At 45.4% G+C, this 20690-nt stretch overlaps 1 protein-coding gene across 2 annotated transcripts in view; it reads left to right on the top strand.

Annotated features, from left to right (window-relative positions):
- The window catches only part of CMIP (c-Maf inducing protein), a 224990-nt gene that overhangs the window by 45848 nt on the left and 158452 nt on the right, over positions 1-20690 (top strand). The window contains exon 2 of one of the 2 annotated variants that reach the window (XM_084811985.1): positions 8061-8171. The exons of the other annotated variant lie outside the window; for it this stretch is intronic. Within the exon in view, the coding sequence (XP_084668111.1) occupies positions 8061-8171 (111 nt within the window). The remainder of the gene's footprint in view (positions 1-8060; positions 8172-20690) is intronic. 2 annotated transcript variants of the gene reach the window in all.

Here is a 20690-nt window from a genome sequence, read left to right on the forward strand (position 1 = left end):
AAGCAGTGGTGGTGGTGAGAAGGAGCAGCAGGAGATGCCACTGCCTACTTGCTTACCGACTCTCTACCTGTCAAGCAAGCAAGTGCTAGCAGTGAAGAGAAAGCTGAGGAGGTGCAGCTGCTGATAATGGTGGAGTGAAGGTAGACTCACTGAGGGAGGGAGCTCTTTGAAGATGGCTTCCCCAAAACGTGGAATCGACACAGTGCCAAGGAATGAGCCTGGGACCTACAGCATGGAAACCATGTGTTCTTTCACTGAGTTATGGACCCTTGCCATTTCTTCTCCTTCTTCTTGAAGCTCGCAAATCCATCTTCAACAGATTGAGGAAGCTGCAGGACGTGCCCAGTTCCCACATTCGGTGCTTCTGCAAAATAGGGGCTTACAAGGTACACAGCCTTAGCTTTCACAGTGGCCTGAAATGAGCTGAAAGATTTGTGGACACATGTGGATACATATGGGATGGAGAGCGGAGATTAAAGCAAGTGGAAGGGAAGGCTGGCATGTGTGTGTTTCAAGTAATTTAGTGCTGGGTTTGGATTGGCAAATTTAATTCACCGTTATTCCCCCTCTGTGTTTTTCACTGCATGGTTCTGTAAGTGGTAATTTAAGAATATAAAAGGAGCCCTTCTTAGTCCAGCATCATTAGCTGTGGTGTAAGCCGAGTCCAGCCACCAAGGCTGAGGTCCTCGTGAAGCTTTCTCATGAATCAGACCTGTTATCTTTCCTGGGGGAGTTTCCTCCTGTTTGCACCTGATTAAAAATAATAGCAAGGCAAAGAGCAAATGAGGTGATGAGTTCTTCTCCAGGCCTTGGGATTCTTGAGAGAGGCCCTGCTCTATCTATCAGGTGAATTCTTTGATTAATTGGGGGTACTGGTGGGAGCGATGGGGTAAGCGGCGGGCGGGGGGAGAGATTGTGTGACACCTTTGGATGTCAGAGCTGCGGTTGAGTTCAGAATCCGACTCTGAGGTCAAGCCGATACAGTCTCTGATGCCTGAAATGTGATCCTCGTTTTTGTACTTGGCTCAAGTTCAGCGTAACGGTCCTCACACTCTGTGCATGTGTTTTGGTTTTGGTTTTTACGCTACTGCAATCTGATACTGATGGTAAAAGGAAACCCGCCAGTCCTCTCCCCATTCCGTATAAATCATCTCATGGAGGTTATAGTGTTCTTTTTTCTGGCTTTGGGAAGAATCCCCTTGCAATTTCTCCTCAGCTAGGACTGTGGGCATGAAGAGATCTGTGAGAGAGCTCAGATCTCTTGGTTAGTAGAGAATCTGTTGGGGGAGTGGGGTGGAGAGGAGAAAATGCCAATAATTGTTTATTGAGAAGGGAGCTTAGGTGCCCTTTCTTTATCGCCCTGTTACAGCTTGAAGGATTTTCTTTTTAGTTGGCCGTGGTGCCTGTTTAAAGATCAGGGGTTTGAAAAGCTTATCAGTGAGACATTTTCTTCTGTTTTGTCTGGTGCTTGCCTCAAATGTGTGTGTTCTGTCTTGTCTAAAGCTTTGCAGTCTGCAAAGACCAGAGCTTATGCATGATCCAAAACAGCATGTTGCGATCATCATGTAGTTTTAAAAACAGGGGCAGGGAACCTTTGCCCCTCCAGATGTTGTTGGACTCTAACTCCCATCAACCCCAGCCAGCATGGTGACCAACTTGTAGATGGGAATTGTAGTCCAGCAATATCTGGACTTCCCCACCCCTGTTCTGAAAACACCTCACTAGGGGCTTTTCGCTTTCTCCCCACCTCATTTGAAAGGTTACTTCAATTTCAAGGGCATCGTATTCCAGTCTTTCTCCAGCCTGGTGCCCCCCAGTTGTTTGTGACTACCACTCCCATGTGTCCGTTGGCCATGCTGGCTGAAGCTGATAGGAGCTGAAGTCCAAAACATTGAAGAAGGCTGGAATAAGGTGTCCTGAGAGATTGAAGTAATCTGCAAGCTGAGGTCGGGGTAGGAGCGAAAATCCTAGGTGTTTTCAGGTGAATGCGCATTTTTCTTCTCCCTTCCATCTCTTTTCAAACCTTTGCGCTGAAACTGTTACAGTCAGGAGTGGAGAGGGTGGAGCTGGTGTGCATGGGGATATTGAGCCCTAGGTGTAAGCAGCTCTGGCCCCCTACATTAGAGGTGAGGGACGTCTTTCACCTCGAGGGCTAAATTCCATTTCAGAGAAGCTCTCTGGGGCCACATTCCAATGGTGAGTAGGGCCAAAGTCCAGGGCCGGCCCAACCATTAGGCAGAGGGAAGCAGTTGCCTCAGGTGGCAGATGCTAGGAGGCAGCAGCGAGGTGTTAGAAGAGAGAGCTGTATGCCAAGTGGCCTGCCCAGTGCCACCTAAGCCAGCTAGTTTGCCTTCAGGTGCAGCGGAGGACGCTGTTCCATTGCCAGTATTGAAGAAACAATCAGGTTCTGTATGTAGAATGGGAGAGGGCGCCACCTTGTTCTTCGCCTCAGGCAGCAGAATGTCTTGGGATGGCCTTGCCTGCCCTACATGCCTTATCCCCTCACATCTCCAGGCCATCTGCCTGAATTGGGGTAATGTATCACTCTGATGTTTCAGGGTTGGGACTTCTTTCTTCTTAAGACTACATTTTAAAAGGTGACATTCCAGGCTTATAAACAGGAATGTAGGAACCTGTCTCCTATCAAGTCAGAACACTGGTTCATTGAGCTCAGTGTTGCGTACACTGACTGGCAATGGCTCTTGCGGGTTTTCCCCAGAGCCACCTAGAGATGACCTCTTGCATGCCGGGTGCTGAGCTTTTGTCCTTCCTCCAGATTTCCAGTTCGTTTCATTTCATTTATTATATTTCTGTATCACCCAACAGCCAAAGCTCTCTGGGTAGTTTACAAAGATGAAAACCCTAAAAACACAATAAGATACATAATATGAACTCATTAACATACAACAATATAAGAATAGTTTCAAACAATCAACAATAAAAATCCCAGGACCCATTCAAAAGCCTCATCATATGCTGTCAGATGCCTGGGAGTAGAGGAAAGTTTTCACCTGGTGCCAAAAAGATGATAATGTTTTCTCAAACTCCAGGGACTTTTGATAAGATGATAACTGAGGAGAGCGTTCCACAATTGGGGGGCCACCACTGAGAAGACTCTCTCCCTTCCTGCCATCGCTTGAACCTCCCTCAAAGGAGGCAGCTGGAGGAGGTGCTGTTTTGTGGCTGCCGGGCCAATCTTGTGGCTGTGAATATATGAAGCTGCCTTGAACTGTAAGGATATTGATCCAAACTCAGCCACTATTGCCTATTCTGATGGCCAGTAGGTCTCCAAGGCATCAGGGGCGTGTCCCAGCCTTGCTGCCTGAACTCCTTTAACTGGAGAAGTCAGGGATTAAACCTAGAACCCACTGCAAATAAACCCTCATGCTCTGCCACCTGCTTTCCCCAGCTTTCTTTGCAGGATAATGATGGATTTACATAGAATTGAATTAATTTATTCATGCACTTAACTAGAAAGACAGAATCCTTTTGGAGGGGCTTTTTAGAATTAGGGATGTCGGACGAATCTGTTTGGGGGATGAAGCTCGATGAGCTTTTGTTGGCTCGGCCCCCGTGCACCAGGATCCATTTCCCACTAACTCGCCTGACTCGGTCTGCAGTGAGTTGGGCTAGGTAGCAGATTGTCTGTGTTTTTAAATTGTGCCAATTTTGGCTGCAATTTGTACGAATTACACAAATTTTGGCTGCAGCTTGCACAAATCTCTGTTTGTGCAAACTGAGGCCTGATCACACATACACCCGACCCCCAAATATAGAAAAAGTCCCTGGAGTTTGAGAAAACCCATGGCTCGGCTTGCAAAAGCAAGTCAAGTCAGGCAGGCAGTGGAAGCCCATCAAGCCCTAAAGGGCCAGATTTGCAAGTGGACATCCCTATTAGAATTTGTTCCGAAATGCAGTGCACAAAGCCTTTCTGGGGAATGCGAGTGGGAGGGTGTTGTACTCATGTCCTGCTTGTGAGATTCCCATAGGCATCTGGTTGGCCACTGTGGGAACAGAATGCTAGATAAGCCTTTGGTCTGATCCAGCATGGCTCTCCCTATGTGATTATGAGGGCTGTTGCCTGTTTTTCCATGGTGCAAAAGCAAAAAAGAAAATTAGTCATTTCCCCAAACCGCATGAGGTTGGACTAAGCAGTAGCTGATGTAAGCCAGGCTGCTTTAAAATCTGGAATACATATGCTCTTAATTCTTCATTGTTATTGGAAAGGGAGTTTACAGCTTTTTTGCTAATGTAGAGACTACCTGTGTTATTTTAGCACTTGAGCGTTGGAACGTGGTCTGTGCCACCACCCGTGCCAAATAGCTTGGATCAAAAAAATCAGCTGTGTCCAATATATTCCTATCCTGTAAGCTCCTCATGTAATACAATCCCACAATTCTGCAAATACCCCATGCTTAGCTTTTGGCATAGGAATAAAGCACGAAGCCATTACCCTGCGGAAAACAACTGAACGGATTCATTCATTGATAGACAGGTTTATGTCGGAAATGCTGCCTGCCTATTTTAGGTGGGGAAGACTCAAATCTGCAGGATCCTGAGCGATGCTGTCTGTCCTCAGATGCCACTAGGAATTATCGGGAACTGGATGTGCTTGCAGCAATGATCCAGATCATTCTGTTTTCTGTGTGCATGGAGAAAGGGGCAGCCCCTTATCTGGTGCACAGAGAGGCATGGAAACCATCTGGTGATAGAGGAAGACACCCGTTCTCTTCCTCCATTGCCAGATTGGACCACCCTGTTCTGAAGGATGGGGCTTCAGGGAAGGGTCACCACCAGGGCCCGAAGTTCCCCATCCTTGAATTAAAGTAAAATGTGATTGATTTTTACTTTGAAATACACAGTGAAACTTGATATAATAGCTATAGAAAAACATAAGAAGAAAACGGAAAGAAAAGCATCATTCCAAAAGTTACCAATCCAATATGATTTGCCCGAAGTCAGTTTCTGAAAATTTAATCGGCTACGCCACCTATTGATTCTGTTGTGTGGACCCAGGGTCTGTGCGACTCTTGAAATGCTGAAAATTATTAATTTCATGAATCTGGCAAGTGCCTGTTCAAAACTCTCAGTTAAATGGTTAATATTTGCAGCCATCCTATGGTCTGTTAGATCAGCATGGAAGGCAGAATACAAGATGCCTTTTATGCCCATATAGTAAGCTCTGAAGTTAAATGCCAGGTGAATTGTGAACCGTTTGATTATGATGAATCAAAATCAAAATATTATTAAAAGTACATGAGTGGGACATGTACTGTGAACGAAGGCAAGGGATAAGTTGACTGCTTAGGCATTCACTGCATTTGATCGAGCAGAGATATGTCCAAAGGGATAGGAGAAATGTTTGATGTGTTTTGTCCTTAAGAGCAGGGCTGTTAAAAAAAAAAAAAATTGCCCACACATCTGAAAATATTTATTTACTTACTTACTTACAATATTTACATACTGCTCCACATCAAAGATCTCGTAGTGATGAACAGCAAGATAAAATAATAAAACCCCATAATTAAAACAATTAAAACAGTTTAAAATAAAAGATTCTAAAGGTAATAAACTAGCTGGTCACTCAGGGGAAGCCTCTCGAAATAATAACATCTTCAGGAGGCACCGAAAGCAACACAACGTTGGCACCTGTCTCACCTCCAAAGGTAGGGAATTCCACAGGAAGGGGGGCACTACGCTGACAGCTCTCTTCCTGGTGGACTCCAACTGGGCCATTGGTCTGTGGAACCACCAGGGTCATGCCCTCCAATGACCTCAGTGACCGGGCAGGTAGGTAAAGAAGAAGGTGCTCTCTCAGGTATCCTGGTCCCAAATCTGATGCTGTGCATTAAAATACTTTAAAAACTTGGGGGCGGGGTAGGGTTTACATATTGACATTTGAAGCTAGAACCTCAAGCTTTTGTAGGAGCACACAGAAATTTGAGTTCAAACCACCCCTAGCCTTGCACCCAACAGAGATCTACATAATTTATCTTAACAAAATTAGGTTACACCTGCATGTTTTTAAAGGAAGCATGTCAGATGTAGCTGAGACTTGACATGTTCCAAAGTTGACATTTCTTGACCTGAATGAGCCTCATTGAAATAGAAGAGGGAGTTCTGGCTGGGAAATGTGGGGAGTTGTAGGGCTTCTTTCTTTTTACACATGCATAGGATTGCGCCCTAGATGATCAGATCTGCACCATGGTTTAAGAAATATGTGAAGAGCTATCAGTGGCAAACTTGATTTAAACAAGTGATTTAAATCTGGGTTTTCCCTTGGTGATTTAAACCATTATTTAAATCAATGATTTGCCTTGATTTAAATCAGTCCATCCTGGTTTCACCTGCTCACCACTTATTCTGGCTTGGGAAAGCTCCCTTAGTTCCTTGCAAAACACTTTGGCATTCGCCCCAGTGCAGTAGTTCATCTCAAGGGTTGTGTTGTCTGTCCTTGGCTCCCTTCCTTTCCCCTTGGCTACAGGTAAGTTGCTGTGGTAAGGCAAGACTGCAGCCATTTCCCTCAGTCTCTGCTCTGTGCTTTGTGGCCGGCTTACCAGATTTATTCAGTGCTGCACAGCCTGATTCTAGAACCATCGATTTGAGATCTCTGGCAGCTCAGGTTTAGCAAAGTCATTCTGAAATAACCCATACAGAGTTCTGCTCTGACCCAGCATGTCAGTCGGGCTTTGCAAGGCTGATTGAAATTGGCTTGCCACAGAGTGGTTCCTGTTTATGCACTCTGCCTGGTTGGCACTGCAAAGTCCATCGGATTCTCAAGAACATGGCATGCCGCTGAGCTCCATCAGTTTGGTGGGTCACCCATTGCGCAGGCCTGGTTTAGCAGTGTGATCCGAATGTGCAAGTTCACGAAGTCTCAAGCAGTGGAGGCAGTGGCTGGGGATTTCAATAATAATGATAATGATAAGAATAGGAATAGGAATAAATAGATCTTTTGGAGAGGGGTTTATAAAAGATGCATGGCAGAATTCTCTCCCCAGGGCATCAGGCTTTTGAAAAAGCCTGATACTACAAAGGAGTGCCATGTTACCATTTGCTCTGCTTCGGAACTGCTGATTCCCATGGTAAATTGACACCCAAATCTAACACAGTCTTGTCACCTTATCTGCCGTTGTTATTGACACAGCAGAACCATATTGCACAGAAGAGGCATGAGGGAAATTAAAACAAACATTTGTCTCTGTTGTAGCATAGAATTAAATGCAAGACTCTCCCTCCTAAAGTTAGCCTTGTAAATATTCCGCGGAATCTTTCTGGCTTTCCCTGCTCTGTAGCTTTGCCATTGCTTTGCCCTGCCATGCATTAATGCTCTGTTGTGCTTGCATGCACTTCCATATGGGAGCACCTGGTGGTCCCTCTTCTTCACTGTTTGTATTATGCCTTGGTGGTGTGCACTTTTTGTTTTTATATGGGCAGACCTATGTGGAGTCTACACCCTTCAGTGGGGAAAAAAATGCCAAGGCAGCGTTTGTAACGGGTTCACAACGCTCTACCAAGCAGAATGCATTTTCACGAAAAGAAGTAATTATGCAAAAACACACGCCAGGAACAACATGGTTTAGGAATTTGTGAGTCATTAGCAAATCATAATGACCAAAGCTTGAACTTAGTGTGCCTCGGAGAGGGCATTTAAAACAATTAGGCATTTAAACTGTGAGCCGTTAATGGCAGCAAGCAGAAGCAAAATCTGGAGAGTTCTTGTTAACGGTACCTTTGGATAAAAAGCCATTTCTTTTCTTTCTGCCAACTGAATTTTTTTAAAACACAAACCATGCAAGATGCGACAATACAATCTATTCTAGCATTTACACTAGAGTCATGATTTCATCCCGGTAGGGGTGCACGAAAGCCACTTACCTGGTCTCGCAGCTTTTCGCGGTGGGGGGGAGGCGCTTCGCTGCTCTCCCCCCGAAGTTCAGGCTGGGGGGGGGGAGGCTTCCCGCCTCGCCCGGGGGGGGAGGCTGACTTTGCAAATCTAGCAGTGATAGGCTACGTTAATCGTCACGTAGCCTATCACGGGGGCGTTTTTTTTTTTTTAGTTTTATTGGAATGGCGGCGGCGGCAGCCAGTCGAAAGATCGGCTGCCGCCCCTGACGAAGACCCGACGAACCGTCGCCGGGACCCGCCGCCGGGAGGGACATTCGGGAAAGGTAAGTCCCGTCCCGGGGGGGGGTGCGGGGGGGTGCGGAGAATTTCTCCCTGAAACTTCCTCAGGGGGCTGAACACGTTGGCGCTCGGCCCCCCGAAGTTTCGGGGAGAAATTCTCCGCCAACCCTACATCCCCGGTGTCTTTGTTCACTACTCAGAGTGCTGCCTGGCAGAGGAGAAAGAGAGGGACCGTAGCTCAGTGGTAAAGCCCCAGCGTTGCATGCAGAAAGTCCCAGGTTCGATCTCTAGCAGGTAGGACAGATAAAACTCCTGCCTGAAACCCTGGAGAGCCAGCACTGCCAGTCAGTGTTGACAATGCTGGGCTAGACGGACCAAGGGTCTTGACTCAAGGCAGCTTCCTATGTTCCTATGAAAGAACACCCAGTCCGGCCAACAACATATCCATGGTTTTTCTCTCTGACAACAACAACAAGTTGTGAGACAAATAGATGACTGATGCCAGCTGCCATGCTGCTAAATTTCAAATATCAGTTCGTGGTGTCTGACCCAGCTTCACAGGTTGCTTGCTGCTGTTCTGCTGGATAGCGTGCTCTGTTCTCACCTTAGTCCAGCAGCAAAAACTCTTCCTCCCTTCTTTTTGTGTATATTGTCTGTTCATGTGTTGTTTTTTATGTAAATGTTTTTTAATCTCTGTATATTGTATTTTTAAATGTTTTTAACCTTTGTAAACCGCCCAGAGAGCTTCGGCTATTGGCAAGTATAGAAATGTAAATAATAATAATAAGGTATTTTTATTAAGGCATCCAAGGAGCAAGCCTATTGGTGGTAGCCTATGCTTCTGCGTACAAGTTACATAAAATTTCACAAGTTACATACTGCTGAGCACGCATGTATGTAGGTAAAGAGGTACCTAATTGGATGTCCAGCTGTAATACAGTGGCAGTCAGTCTTTTTAAAGCAAATGTGCCACATAATTGAGTCCAGAGTTTTTATATTTTTCTATTTGGCCTTTCTTCCGTCGTGAAACTCAAGGTGGTATAGAAAGGGTTCAAAGGAAGCCCCCCCCCTTCCCCCCAGGCCCTGGCCAGACTCAGACCTACTTAACATCAGCAGAGCTAATGAACTAATAACATTAGTTATTGGGCAGATTAGAAATGTAATACATCAATAAATAAAATAAAAGATCCTTTATTTTTTTAAAATAAATAAAATACAAGATCATGACAGAGCACCTTTCCCAACTGGAACCTACCAAGACACTACAATCAACATGTGAGGCCTTCCTCTGAGTGCCACCTCCAAGGGAGGCTCAGAAGGTGACAACATGGGGAGAGGACCTTTTCAGTGGTGGCCTCCAATTATGGGATGATCTCTCCACTGAGGCCTGCCTTGCACTCAGGTCATCTTTTTGGCGCCAGGTTAGGATTGTCCTCTGCTTCCAGGCATGTAATGGCATACGATGGAGCATTTATGCTGTCTCTCTGAACAGGTTGAGTGTTTTATTGAAATTGTTCTTAGCTGTTTAAATTGTTTTAAAATTTTCTATATTTAGAATCTTATGCTGTATTTTATCTTGTGAATTGTTGTGAACCGCGCAGAGAGCTTCGACTATTAGAAATAAATAAATAAATAAATAAATACATAAATAAATACATAAATAAAATAATTCAGCCTCATATGCCTTCAGACCCAGTGGTATAGCTAGACTGGACCTTGGGCCAAGTTTCAGGGCCCCACAGCCCCCCCCCCCATGCCCACAACCACCCAGGGAGCAACAGCTGATGGGGCATCAGGGTAGCAGAAGCAAACTCCATTTTATTCTGGAAGTCATGATGGTGCTATGATTCCAGTGAACTTAACATGCAAAACTGCAGGGGCGGCAAACATTCTGAATGTTTCTAAATACATTCTAAATACAAGGAATGTAAAAAGAGCTGTAAAGTGGGGAGAGGTATATTAGTTGTGTGCTACACAAGGCCATCCAAATGCCCCCACCCCCACCATAAGACCATTAAGTCCAGGGTCTACAATTATCTAGCTGCTCCCCTGATCAGACCATGCCCTTGGCAAGTATGCATGATGCCACTCTAATATATATACAGGACAACCACAAGAACACAAGAAGAGCCCTGCTGGATCAGACCAAGGGTCCATCTAGTTCAGCATTCTGTTCACACAACGGCCAACCAGCTTCCCATGGGAAACCCACAAGCAGGACGTGAGTGCAACAGCACCCCCCCTGCCCATGTTCCCCAGCAACTGGTATACATAGGCATACTGCCTCTGATTACTGGAGATAGCACTGATGGCCCTCTCCTCCATGAATGGAGGCCCAGTTAGCCCTTCTTGCTTTTCTCAATGAGGAAACCCTGATGTGCTTCCAAGTGACCCTAAAACGCAGCTTGAAGGGTACTGTCCCAGAGCAGTGGCTGAAGCAACAGGCCTAGCCTCTAGGTCAGCCTTCTCCAAGCGGGTACCCTCCAAATGTGTTGGACAGCAACTCCTATCATTTCCAGCCAGCATGGACAAAAAGGGAATTGCAGTCCCACACATCTGGCGGCCAGCAGGTCAGGGAAGATTTCTCTAGGTAATGAACTGGCAATCTTAATTCCTTGTGTTTCTTAAGCCAGAAAGACGTCAGATTTGAGGGATGTACTTGGCCTTTTTATTGGAACCCTGAAGTCCACCAACTGGATCCAGGCGCAAAATAAGTGTCTGGGGTGGTGGTGGAGCCAGATTCAAAATGGTGGTGGGGCATGGGGGACCCAGCCAATTACCCACTGCATACAGTGGGATGACCTGCACATACAAGATACACATCAACATCTAAGTTATTACAGATCACAGATTTTGCCTTCCACTGACTTAAGCTGTAACAATTAAAGTGGTTATTTTTGATATGTGGATGGGCTTTAACTTTCAAGGTGAAAACTGTAGGTTTTGCAGAATAAATAAAATAAGATGATTCCCCTCTTCTCTCTCCTTAAAAAAAAACATATCCACCTGTTGTATCGTAAATTTATGGATAGGTAAAAGATTGTGAGATTTTGTTGCTGAAACTGGTCTTATTTTTCTCCCCGCCCCCCAAACAGTCCAAAAATATTTTGTCAATTTGGATCATAATTTGCAAAGAAAAAGAAAGAAAAAGGTACTGCAATGTTACCATAGTAGCAGTGTAGGATGTGGTTTCTATGGTTACAAGTCACAATGACATAGGCAGAAAAGAGGAAAGGGGTTTTGTGTGCTTTAAAATCCTCTACCTTTAAAAACAAATAATCTATAATGCCCTATTTAGGTAATGGCAGATTTTTTTTTGTTTCCTTTCTATGTTTTCTTTTGGGAGTACTTCACTAACCACAAAAGGAGTCTCTTGTCACAGGTGGGGGGTGTTTATGAACTTAGTGGTCTCTTGATCAAGCATGGAAGAGTTGGAGATGATTGCTCCAGAAAAATCAAGAATAATTGGCCAGCTCTGTGAAAGTATCCTTTCTGTAACAGCAGAGGTGGGGAACCTGTTGGACTCCAAAACCTATCAGCCCCAAGTCAGCATGGCCAATGGTCAGGGATGATGGGAGTTGTAGTCCAGCAACATCAATGGGGTCACATGTTCCATACCTCTGTATTATACTGAAACACAGAGAATGTAGAATGGTTGGCCGAATTTGGCTGAATTTCATGTGGCTGTCTGCAAGCGATTTCAGACCTTTGATCTATCTGTCTGCTGGGGAGGGAGAAAGAGAGAGGGAAAGGGAAGGAGGGAGATAAGGTGTGGCAGAGAGAGAGAGAAGGAATAACCCCACCTATTCTTGATATGCTGCCCCCCTTCTTCTGCCCCATCCACCACGGGCATGTAAAGCGTCCCCTAACCTCTATTAACTGCAGGGTGTTTAATGTGTATTTCGGGCGCAATCCTATGGCCGCTAGTCAGCGGCCAGACGGCCATAGGATAGGTCGGTTCCTGGAGAACCCACCCCCACCCGCGCCACCTCCCGCGCCACCTCGTATACAGCATGGATCGGCCCCGCACTCCACACTCCAAAGAACAGTGCGGAGCAGCGAAAATGGGGCGTTCCGCGGGACGGGGAGGGGAAGTCAGAAATGCCAGTATGACACATCCTATGTATTGTGCAGCCGCCGCTCCCCACGCTCTGAGATCCCGAACCTAGACAGCTGAGATCAGCTGTCTAGCCATGAAAGCATGCTGGCGGGGCGGGGTGAGGAGGAGATCCACTCCTCCTGCCCTGCACTGGATAGGCGGGTCACCCCTGGGCGTGGAGGGAACTGTTGATCCAGATAGGATTGCTCCCTTAGTTAAGAACCATCTAAAACCATATGGGCAGATAAAAGACAAACATCGGGGCAGTTTTCCAGGAAGGACTGTAATATCTTTATACAGCATGTCAGAACAACACTTGGCCACTAGAGCAGTGGTAGTCTGGAACTTAACATCGATCAGAAGTCTTGAGATTTCCAGATGGATGCCGTCATAGCCCATTCTAGTCAAACAGCCCACTGAGAAATCCAGCTTAGACATCATTTCATGCATTTCGGTGGCCTGTGATTCTGCCTCCATGCCATCACATGCCAGTAAAATGAGAGAAGAGGGAAATGTAAGCAGCAACAACAAAGCTTGTTTGCTGTAGTTTTTGTGATTTTTTGCTTCAGTTCTGTGAGTCTTCCAGGGCATAACATGTTGAAATAAAATAAATACAGAAGTAATAAAAAAGGCCTTTGCCCCATGGAACTTAGCAGTGGGCAACCAGATAACATTCCTGTTCCACATCACACTTCTTCCCTTGGTGTAGATTGCACTGTTTTTGTTAAATCAGGGAGGGCCTGATGTAAAACATCTGGAGGGTCACAAGTTGCCCACCTTTGTGTTAAATGTTGCAGTCTGCCGGCACATCATATGGATGGGCAAGAGATGGAGGCATTGTACACCGCTGCACATGACTTAGGGTAGCCTTCAGCAATGTCCAGTTCCCAAATGCTTCTGTATCACAACTCCCAGGTTCCCCAGCCAGCATGGCAAATAGTCAGGGATGATGTGAGTTAGTAGGCCATTATCAGGGGAGACACTCAAGGCTGGGATGCATAGAACGACTGCAAAGTTCTTCTTTCTCTTTCTTTTTGTCAGTGCTTGGATGTGCCCATGTCAGTATCTGTCTTGCTAACATCTTCCAACGTGTCCATTGCTATGTTAATCTGCTTTAATCTAGACCAGGGGTAGGCCCTTTCGATGTTTTGGATTACAAACGTCATATGCCCCAGCCAGCATAGCCAATGACCAGGGAGTATGGAAGTTGTAGTCCAACACATTTAGAGGGTACCAGGTTGCCTAGTGCTGATGTGGATGGATGGTTGTTCTGAGCTAACATGGCAGTTTATATAGGTATATCTTTAGGAAGATACAGTTTGTATCATTTGGCTACTCTGGCCTCCTTCTATGGCCTGTGTTCTTGAAATAAGTTTCAACACTTCCTACATTTAGTGTGGTATGGCAAGGGAGGGGTGTTGCTAAAACAGAGCACAGATGGTGGATGAAAGTGACTGTGCTATCTGGTTAATGCTTGAAATGCTCATATTCCTCTGTAATGTTTTTAAGATAGGTGTTCCTTTGTTCGTTTTTAATTCCACCGTGCTTTGAATGTATTTTAATCTTGACAGTTGTTAGTCCTCTATGCTGTCCCTGTTCTGGACTTTAAAAAAATGCCCTTTTCAGTTCAAAGATTTTTATTGTTGTAAACCGCCTCAGGGACTTTTGGGAGCCTAAAGGCAGTATAGAAATGTTTGTATAAATAGCTAACTTACTAGTGTGTCATTTGATAGTCACATAGGGAGATAGATTCTTGCCTCGCACTTGTTCCAGTTGAGAATTTTTTGATGCTGTTCATTAAATGATGGAGCACAGCAAAAGTGCCATATGAAAAGTCAAAGTAATTGCAGAAAGGGGAATTTGCCATTTCTCTGACCTCTTTGGGGCAGCTTCTTCTGGTCACTTCTCTCCCCTTGTCCTTGCAAATTATTTTCACCAAGGCTTTTAAAAGAAAAAAAAGGATGGCTGTGTATTATTATTATTATTATTATTATTATTATTATTTCTTCTGTAACTAGCAAATACAAATAGCATTTGTATAGCACTTTGCTTCACATATTTATTTTGTTATCTGTATGGCACATTTCAGCCAAACGTATCTCATCCCAGGACAGTTTGTAATAAAATACAAGTTACAATAAAATCCATACCTTCCATTGGAATAAAGCCAGGAAGTCCAATAGGTTAGGAGATAGAACTTTTAAAAAGCCAGAGAACAAAAAAAAAAAAAAAGTATTTCACTGGTGCTGAAAGAGAACAGAGTAGGTGCCAAGCGAACGTCCGACAGGGTGGGAGTTCACAAACATTGTCTTGTTGTAATCCTTACAACAACTCTGCAAGTAGGACACTGTCGTCATCATTATCATCATCATCCCTGTCTTGCAGATGGCAGCAGGACTAAGCCTGAGGAAAAGTGGGACTTGTCTCCTTATAGAGCTCATAGAATAGACGAGCTTTCCCCAAAGCAGGGGAAAAGGCTAGAATAGACCGAGATGCAAACTGGGAATTTTCTAAGAACACAATTCTATGCAAGTTTAGGCAGAAAACAGTCCTACAACTCCCAGCATTCCCCAGTGAGCCATGCTGGCTGGGGAATGCTAGAACTTGTAGGATTTTTTTCCTGTCTAAACTTGCATAGGATTGTATCCTAATCCTGCACCAGTATGTTCTTCAGGCCCAAATAACCCACCGTGTCTCCTGGCTTTGCTTATAATTTAGCATGAAAGGAAATATCCCCAAAGTCTGATTTCTAAAAAGGGAGGTGGCTCAACTCAAACCTTCCCAGAAGTCATCTGAGCTCTGCTCTTTAATTCTACGTGAGTGGTGTTAACAAGCTGTGGTCACTTGGTAGAGTAATGGAATGGCATTTTTAACCTCATTACTATGTTACTCATATTGAGCTCACACAATAGAATAGAGAGGGTGGATCCTAGCGGCTAAGGGTGAAAGGGTACTTAGCAAATCAGGGGTTGGACTGTGTAGCACCTGGGTGTTCCCTCACGGTGGATCTTGAGGGACATGAAGCCGGCAACAGCCGCTCTCAAGCCGAGCAGAAAATAATTCTACTTCCTTTGTCCTAAAATTTTACCCCTTCCCCTGGAGAAACTGAGAAGAAGGCTAAAACCCTCTTCAGTTCAACATGGGACCTGGCAACTGTATATGTCACATTCCAGGATTTCTCTGTAGTACTGAAAATATCTGTGCCTGACACTTCAGCTCGACCTAAATGCAGGTTGTGTGCCTGAAAGAGGCCAAATAAGCAAGACACAAGAACATCTCCTTTTGTGCCTTAAACTGCAGGATCTCAGATATTCATCTCTGTGGCAGCATCCAGTTCTTGGTAGAAAGCTGACACTTAAATGCCTTATCCACAGTCAGGAGAAGAGGCAATATAACGGCCAAGTATTTAAAGGACTATCACATGAACGATGGAGCAAATGTGTTTTGTTGCTCCAGAGGGTAGGGCCCAACCAATGGGTTTAAATGAAAAGAAACAGGATTTTGGCTGAAGATTAGGAAAAATGACCTGACGATACAAGCTGTTAGAGAGTGGAAGGTGGTGGACTCTCATTCATTAGAGGTTTTTGAGTAGAAGCTGGATGGCCACCTTGCAGGGCTGCTGTACCATCATATTTCCTACATTGGCAGAGGGTTGGATTGAATGACCCTTGAGCTCCTTTCCAACTTTTTGATTCTTGGAGTGTTGTTTTTCCATGTTGTGTTAACTCTCCAAAATGGGGGTGTTAGGTGAGGGAGAGACATTCTACAACTGGAATCCATTTTGTAAAAAGCGTCCCAGTTGGGGATTTGAGGGGCAAGGTGGGGAGGGTTTTATTTTCTGTAATTGGACATGTGACGAATTTGCTTTGCATCAGAGAAGCGAAAGAGGAAGGGATGCTCGCATGGCAACCTAGAGAGGCTGCTTGCATGGAAGGTGGGTGTTTGTGGCTTTGCCATGGTCCAAGCGATCAGGGGCTGTGGTGGGCGAGGGAATGGCGCGTGATTTGTCCAAGCCTGGTCAAGCAAGGGGACTTCATGGCATTTGGCAGACTGCTGAAAGGCAAGAGGTACAGTCTGTGATATTTCTTTTGCAAGGCTACAGCGCACACGAGGTAAGCAGTAACATTCACAACAGCTGTAACTAGTGTTGTCGCTGTCTTCCTAGCTTTGTTATGCCAACTTAGCGTTGTAGTGAGACCAAAAAGCCTCCCCGCTGCCTCCCCCAAATCCTTGGTCTCTCAGTAGCAGAGTACTTGTCTTGCATACTGAAGGGCCTGGGTTCAGTGGGATCTGGCAGCAGGGTGAAGGGGAAGACCTGAACCTGAGACCCTGCAGAGTTACTGCCAGTCAACTAGACAACTGTAGGCTAGACAGGCTCATATGCTTGATGAATGTTAAAGACATGCTCTTGGGGAGTGGTATAGTGGTACATTTTGGAGTGCACAGGCTCATCATGACAGTCCGCAGAGCTGTGTCCCTAAGGAGAGCGCCAAAATGGCCTGTAGCTGCGTTGATCCATATCAACCCACCAGTTCTAGCAGTTTTCATCTCCACCAAGAGCAGGTCTTTTGTAAAGCCAGTGGGTCTTAATTGCCCATTCAAGACCAAGCTTTCCCAAAATACTTCATATTACAACAGGGAACAATATATTGCTGCTGGGAAAATCCATCCCCCGCCCCCAGCTACTGTGAGGATTGCAGCTAAACTCCAAGGGAACAGGGAATTCTGAGGGGTGTGTGTGTGTGTGTGTGTGTATGAGAGAGAGAGAGAGAGATGCAAATGACATTAGCATCCCTGCTAATTTTAAAGAAGTGCCAATACTGCATCCCTGTAAACCCTGGCTCCACTACACCACTGCTCTTGAGACTCAGCCACACAACTGGGGGCCACACCTAATCCCAGGAGGAGACCCCATCATGTCATAAGGAGTGGACAGATTTTGGGTGGCCTTGTTGGCCAACCCAAGTCACTACAACATGGCCGTCTTGTAGGGGTGGGGGTCTTGTCCCTGATCTGCTGCCACATCTCTGGAATGCACCAGGAGGTCAAGGACCAGCCAATGCGCCTCTGACATCCCCCTCTGGCTTGGAGCTGGCAGAATGTAGTGGTGGTCTACCAGCCTCCTCTGCCTCCATGGTTGCCGGATAGTTGGAACTCCGATTGCCTGGCAAGCATGGAGTCAAGCCAGTTTGTCTCCACTTGCCCTTGCCAGATTGAGCAAAAAACGGATTGCAGGTTTCTGCCCATGCTTGGGGCTGGGCAGGGGGCAGGGTTCATCCTTCCCCTTCTGGAGTTCCAGTGTGGGGAGAGAGACTCAGGCTGAGCTTGCTTGCCAGAACCTGACTGACTCCTCACCATGGCGAGGAGGGGGCACGAAACTGTTGAGCCTTTCCTGTCAGGATCAGGAACCAGGCTGATGAAGAAACCTCGAAAGAGGGCTGGTCCTAGACCACTTGGTGTCCCAGGCAAGGGGCATCTTTGATGTGTGTGCCCCCCTCCATTTGTTCAGATTCTGAATACTGTTTTTTTTAAGTTATTGCATTTGTTGCCTGCCTTGCTGCCACAAGCTGCCATTTCATGACTTTGAACATATTGCTTGCACAATTTATCACTGTTTATATTGGATGGTAAATGTGCCTGCTAGGATCTGTAAATCTGTATTTATTTGTGCCGTATGAACTATTGGTACTTTCTGTTTCAGTAGATGAGTAACTAGCCCATGGCAGCTCTTGTCCCATGAACTCTGTGCCCCCTGCCAAGCCCGGAACCCCAGGCAGTCGCCTGGCTTGTGTGGTCCTAAGTCAGTGTGGTGTAGTGGTTAGAGTGTTGGACTGGGACTCGGGAGATCCGGGTTCTAGTCCTTGCTCAGCCATGAAGCTCACTGGGTGACTTTGGGCCAGCCACTGACTCTCAGCCTCACCTACTACATCATAGGGTGGCTGTGAGGATAAAATGGAGAGGGAGAGGACCATGTGACCCTCCTTGGGTTCCTTGCAAGAGGAAAAAAGGCGGGATATAAATGTAATTAAAAATAAATAAAATACAGAAATCTGCCCTTGACTCCAGTGGTGAACTCACCAGTGAAATCCAAACAAGGAAGTCAACAAGTATTCAAGTACAAACCTGCCCTCTTCACTCACACATCCCTTTTGATGTAAAAATGAGGTCTTCCCCTCGGCCTCTTACTTTATTCACAGCCCCCCGCCCCCAAGCAATCTCCACCACACACCCAGTTTGGCCCTAAGACGGGGGTGGGCAGCTTGTGACTCCCCAGATGTTTGGCCTATGACTTCCATCAGCTCTATCCAGCATAGCCAGGGATGGGGGGATCATGGGAGTTGTAGGCCCAAACATCTGGAAGGCCATAAGTTACCCACTCCTGCCCAGAGAGTTGGGTAAAACGTTATAGGTGGTGAGAAATGATCCCTGTCCATCAAACCTGTTTGTCTCCCCACCTTCATGAAAAAGCCTCACCTCAACTGTTTGTTATTTATTTATTTATTACATTTGTATCCCACCTTTTTTCCTCCTTAAGGAACCCAAGGCGGTGTACATAATCCTCTCCATTTTATCCTCACAACAGCAACCCTGTGAGGTAGGTTGGGCTGAGACTCTGTGACTGGCTCAAAGTCACCCAGTGAGCTTCCATAGCTGAGTGGGGTCTAGAACCTAGATCTCCTGACTCCCAGTCCAACACTCTAGCCACTGACTGTTGAAAATGAGGCGCAATTTCAAAACACCCAACTGTGCTGACTTTCACGGTGCCGTCACAATCTCCCCCACAATGTAGTGGCGTGGTATATGTGTGCCATGATTATCCATTATTTTTTGCTCACAGTGCAAAGACAACACATTTGTTCCTGGAGAATTGGTTCCTGAACAGGCAGAACATTTTAAAAGATTCCTGCTGGGGGTGGGGTGGGGTGGGCAGAAGAGCAATGACTGGATTCAAGTTGTCACACAGTTTGCTCAGGGGGTGATCAACCATTATTTGGATTTTGCATTGCTGCCTGTACTTTTGAACAGGGAACATGATGCGCAGTTCAGCCAATTGTGGATGTGATGCGCTCAAGAGTACTTTAGATCGGTATAGCTCTCAGTGCTTTTAAATAGGAAACATGATGTGCAATTATGCGAACTTTATGCATGATGTGTGACAGTGATTTAGTTTTGTACTGCTGTGTTTGTTTTTGTATGTGGAACATCATTAACTGTGAATCCGATTGCAGCCAATAATACACATGAGATGTGCAGTGCAATCATTCGGATGTCTTGTCTACTGTGAATCATTCGGATTTCTACTCTATAGCACATCTGTTGTTATGGATAAGCATCCGAAACATACAGTGCCAGTGGGTGGAAAGGCAGAAATGTTTTGTTGTTTATTCGGTCAGTCGCTAAATACTTACAGGAATAAGGGCACCAGCCTTGCACAGCTCTAGCATAATGAAAAGATCCCTGTGGCCCCTCAAAGACATTATTTTTCTAAGAGCTGCCACATGGCTGCTTGTGCACATGAATTGGGTCTGAGAAAACCCACAGGGGATTTTGCAGTGACTCAGCTTTATATCCTAGCAAAGCTTATAGTTTCACCCACCCTGCATTTATGACGTTGATAGAGTAGTTTGGGTGGGGAGGTGTCTTAGTTTTACTGTATTTGCTGAATAAATAGTAAGGGAGAGTAGAACTTGATCCTCCATGCATTTCTGCTAATGTTTGACTATCAGTAGTATTGTGTGGCTGGCCTTCTTGCCTCACTAAATTGCAGAGATCTGTTCTTTGTGTGCATGTTTTGTGTAGGTATGAACATGCCGCGCACGTACGCAGGGCAGAGGAAATCGCCTTCGCTGGACTTCTTTCACCTGACAGTACTAGGAATCTGTATGGCTGCGATCCTGCCAGCAGGCACAGAACACAGTCCCTATGACAAAACAATAGCAGCAGAGTCCAGGAAATCAAAGCTTGAGTGTAAAAAAAACCCCTGTTTTTTAAAGGAAAAGGGGCAGGTTTGTAGACAGTTTAGCTGCTGCGCAGATCATGGATGTGATTTCTGCTCAGTGCTTGGAACAGGGACTTTGAAACATTTATTTGGCAAAGAAGCATGAGCTATGCAACTGGTTATCTGTCATTCTTCCTCCCTGTATAACTTTGTGGGTTGTATGGATTTCACTGCTGTGATTATGACAGACACCGTCTTTTACTCATTAACCTATCATAATCGTAAAATTATATAATTTCATTTCATTATTACATTTCTATACTGCCCAATAGCCAAAGCTCTCTGTTTTTTTTTTTGTTTCACAAAGCTTAAAATCCTAAATACGTAATATAATAACATAAGACCATTTGCATACAAAAATATAAAACTATTTGCATAGAAAAATATAAAACAATTTTGCACAATCAACAATGAAAATCCCAGGACCTGTTAAAAACCATATTCTTCCAAATGCTTGGGCATAGA

This window comes from Heloderma suspectum, chromosome 8 (genome assembly GCF_057233095.1).
Source record: "Heloderma suspectum isolate Gila_16-S chromosome 8, 16-S_ref, whole genome shotgun sequence".
Lineage (NCBI taxonomy): Eukaryota > Metazoa > Chordata > Lepidosauria > Squamata > Helodermatidae > Heloderma > Heloderma suspectum.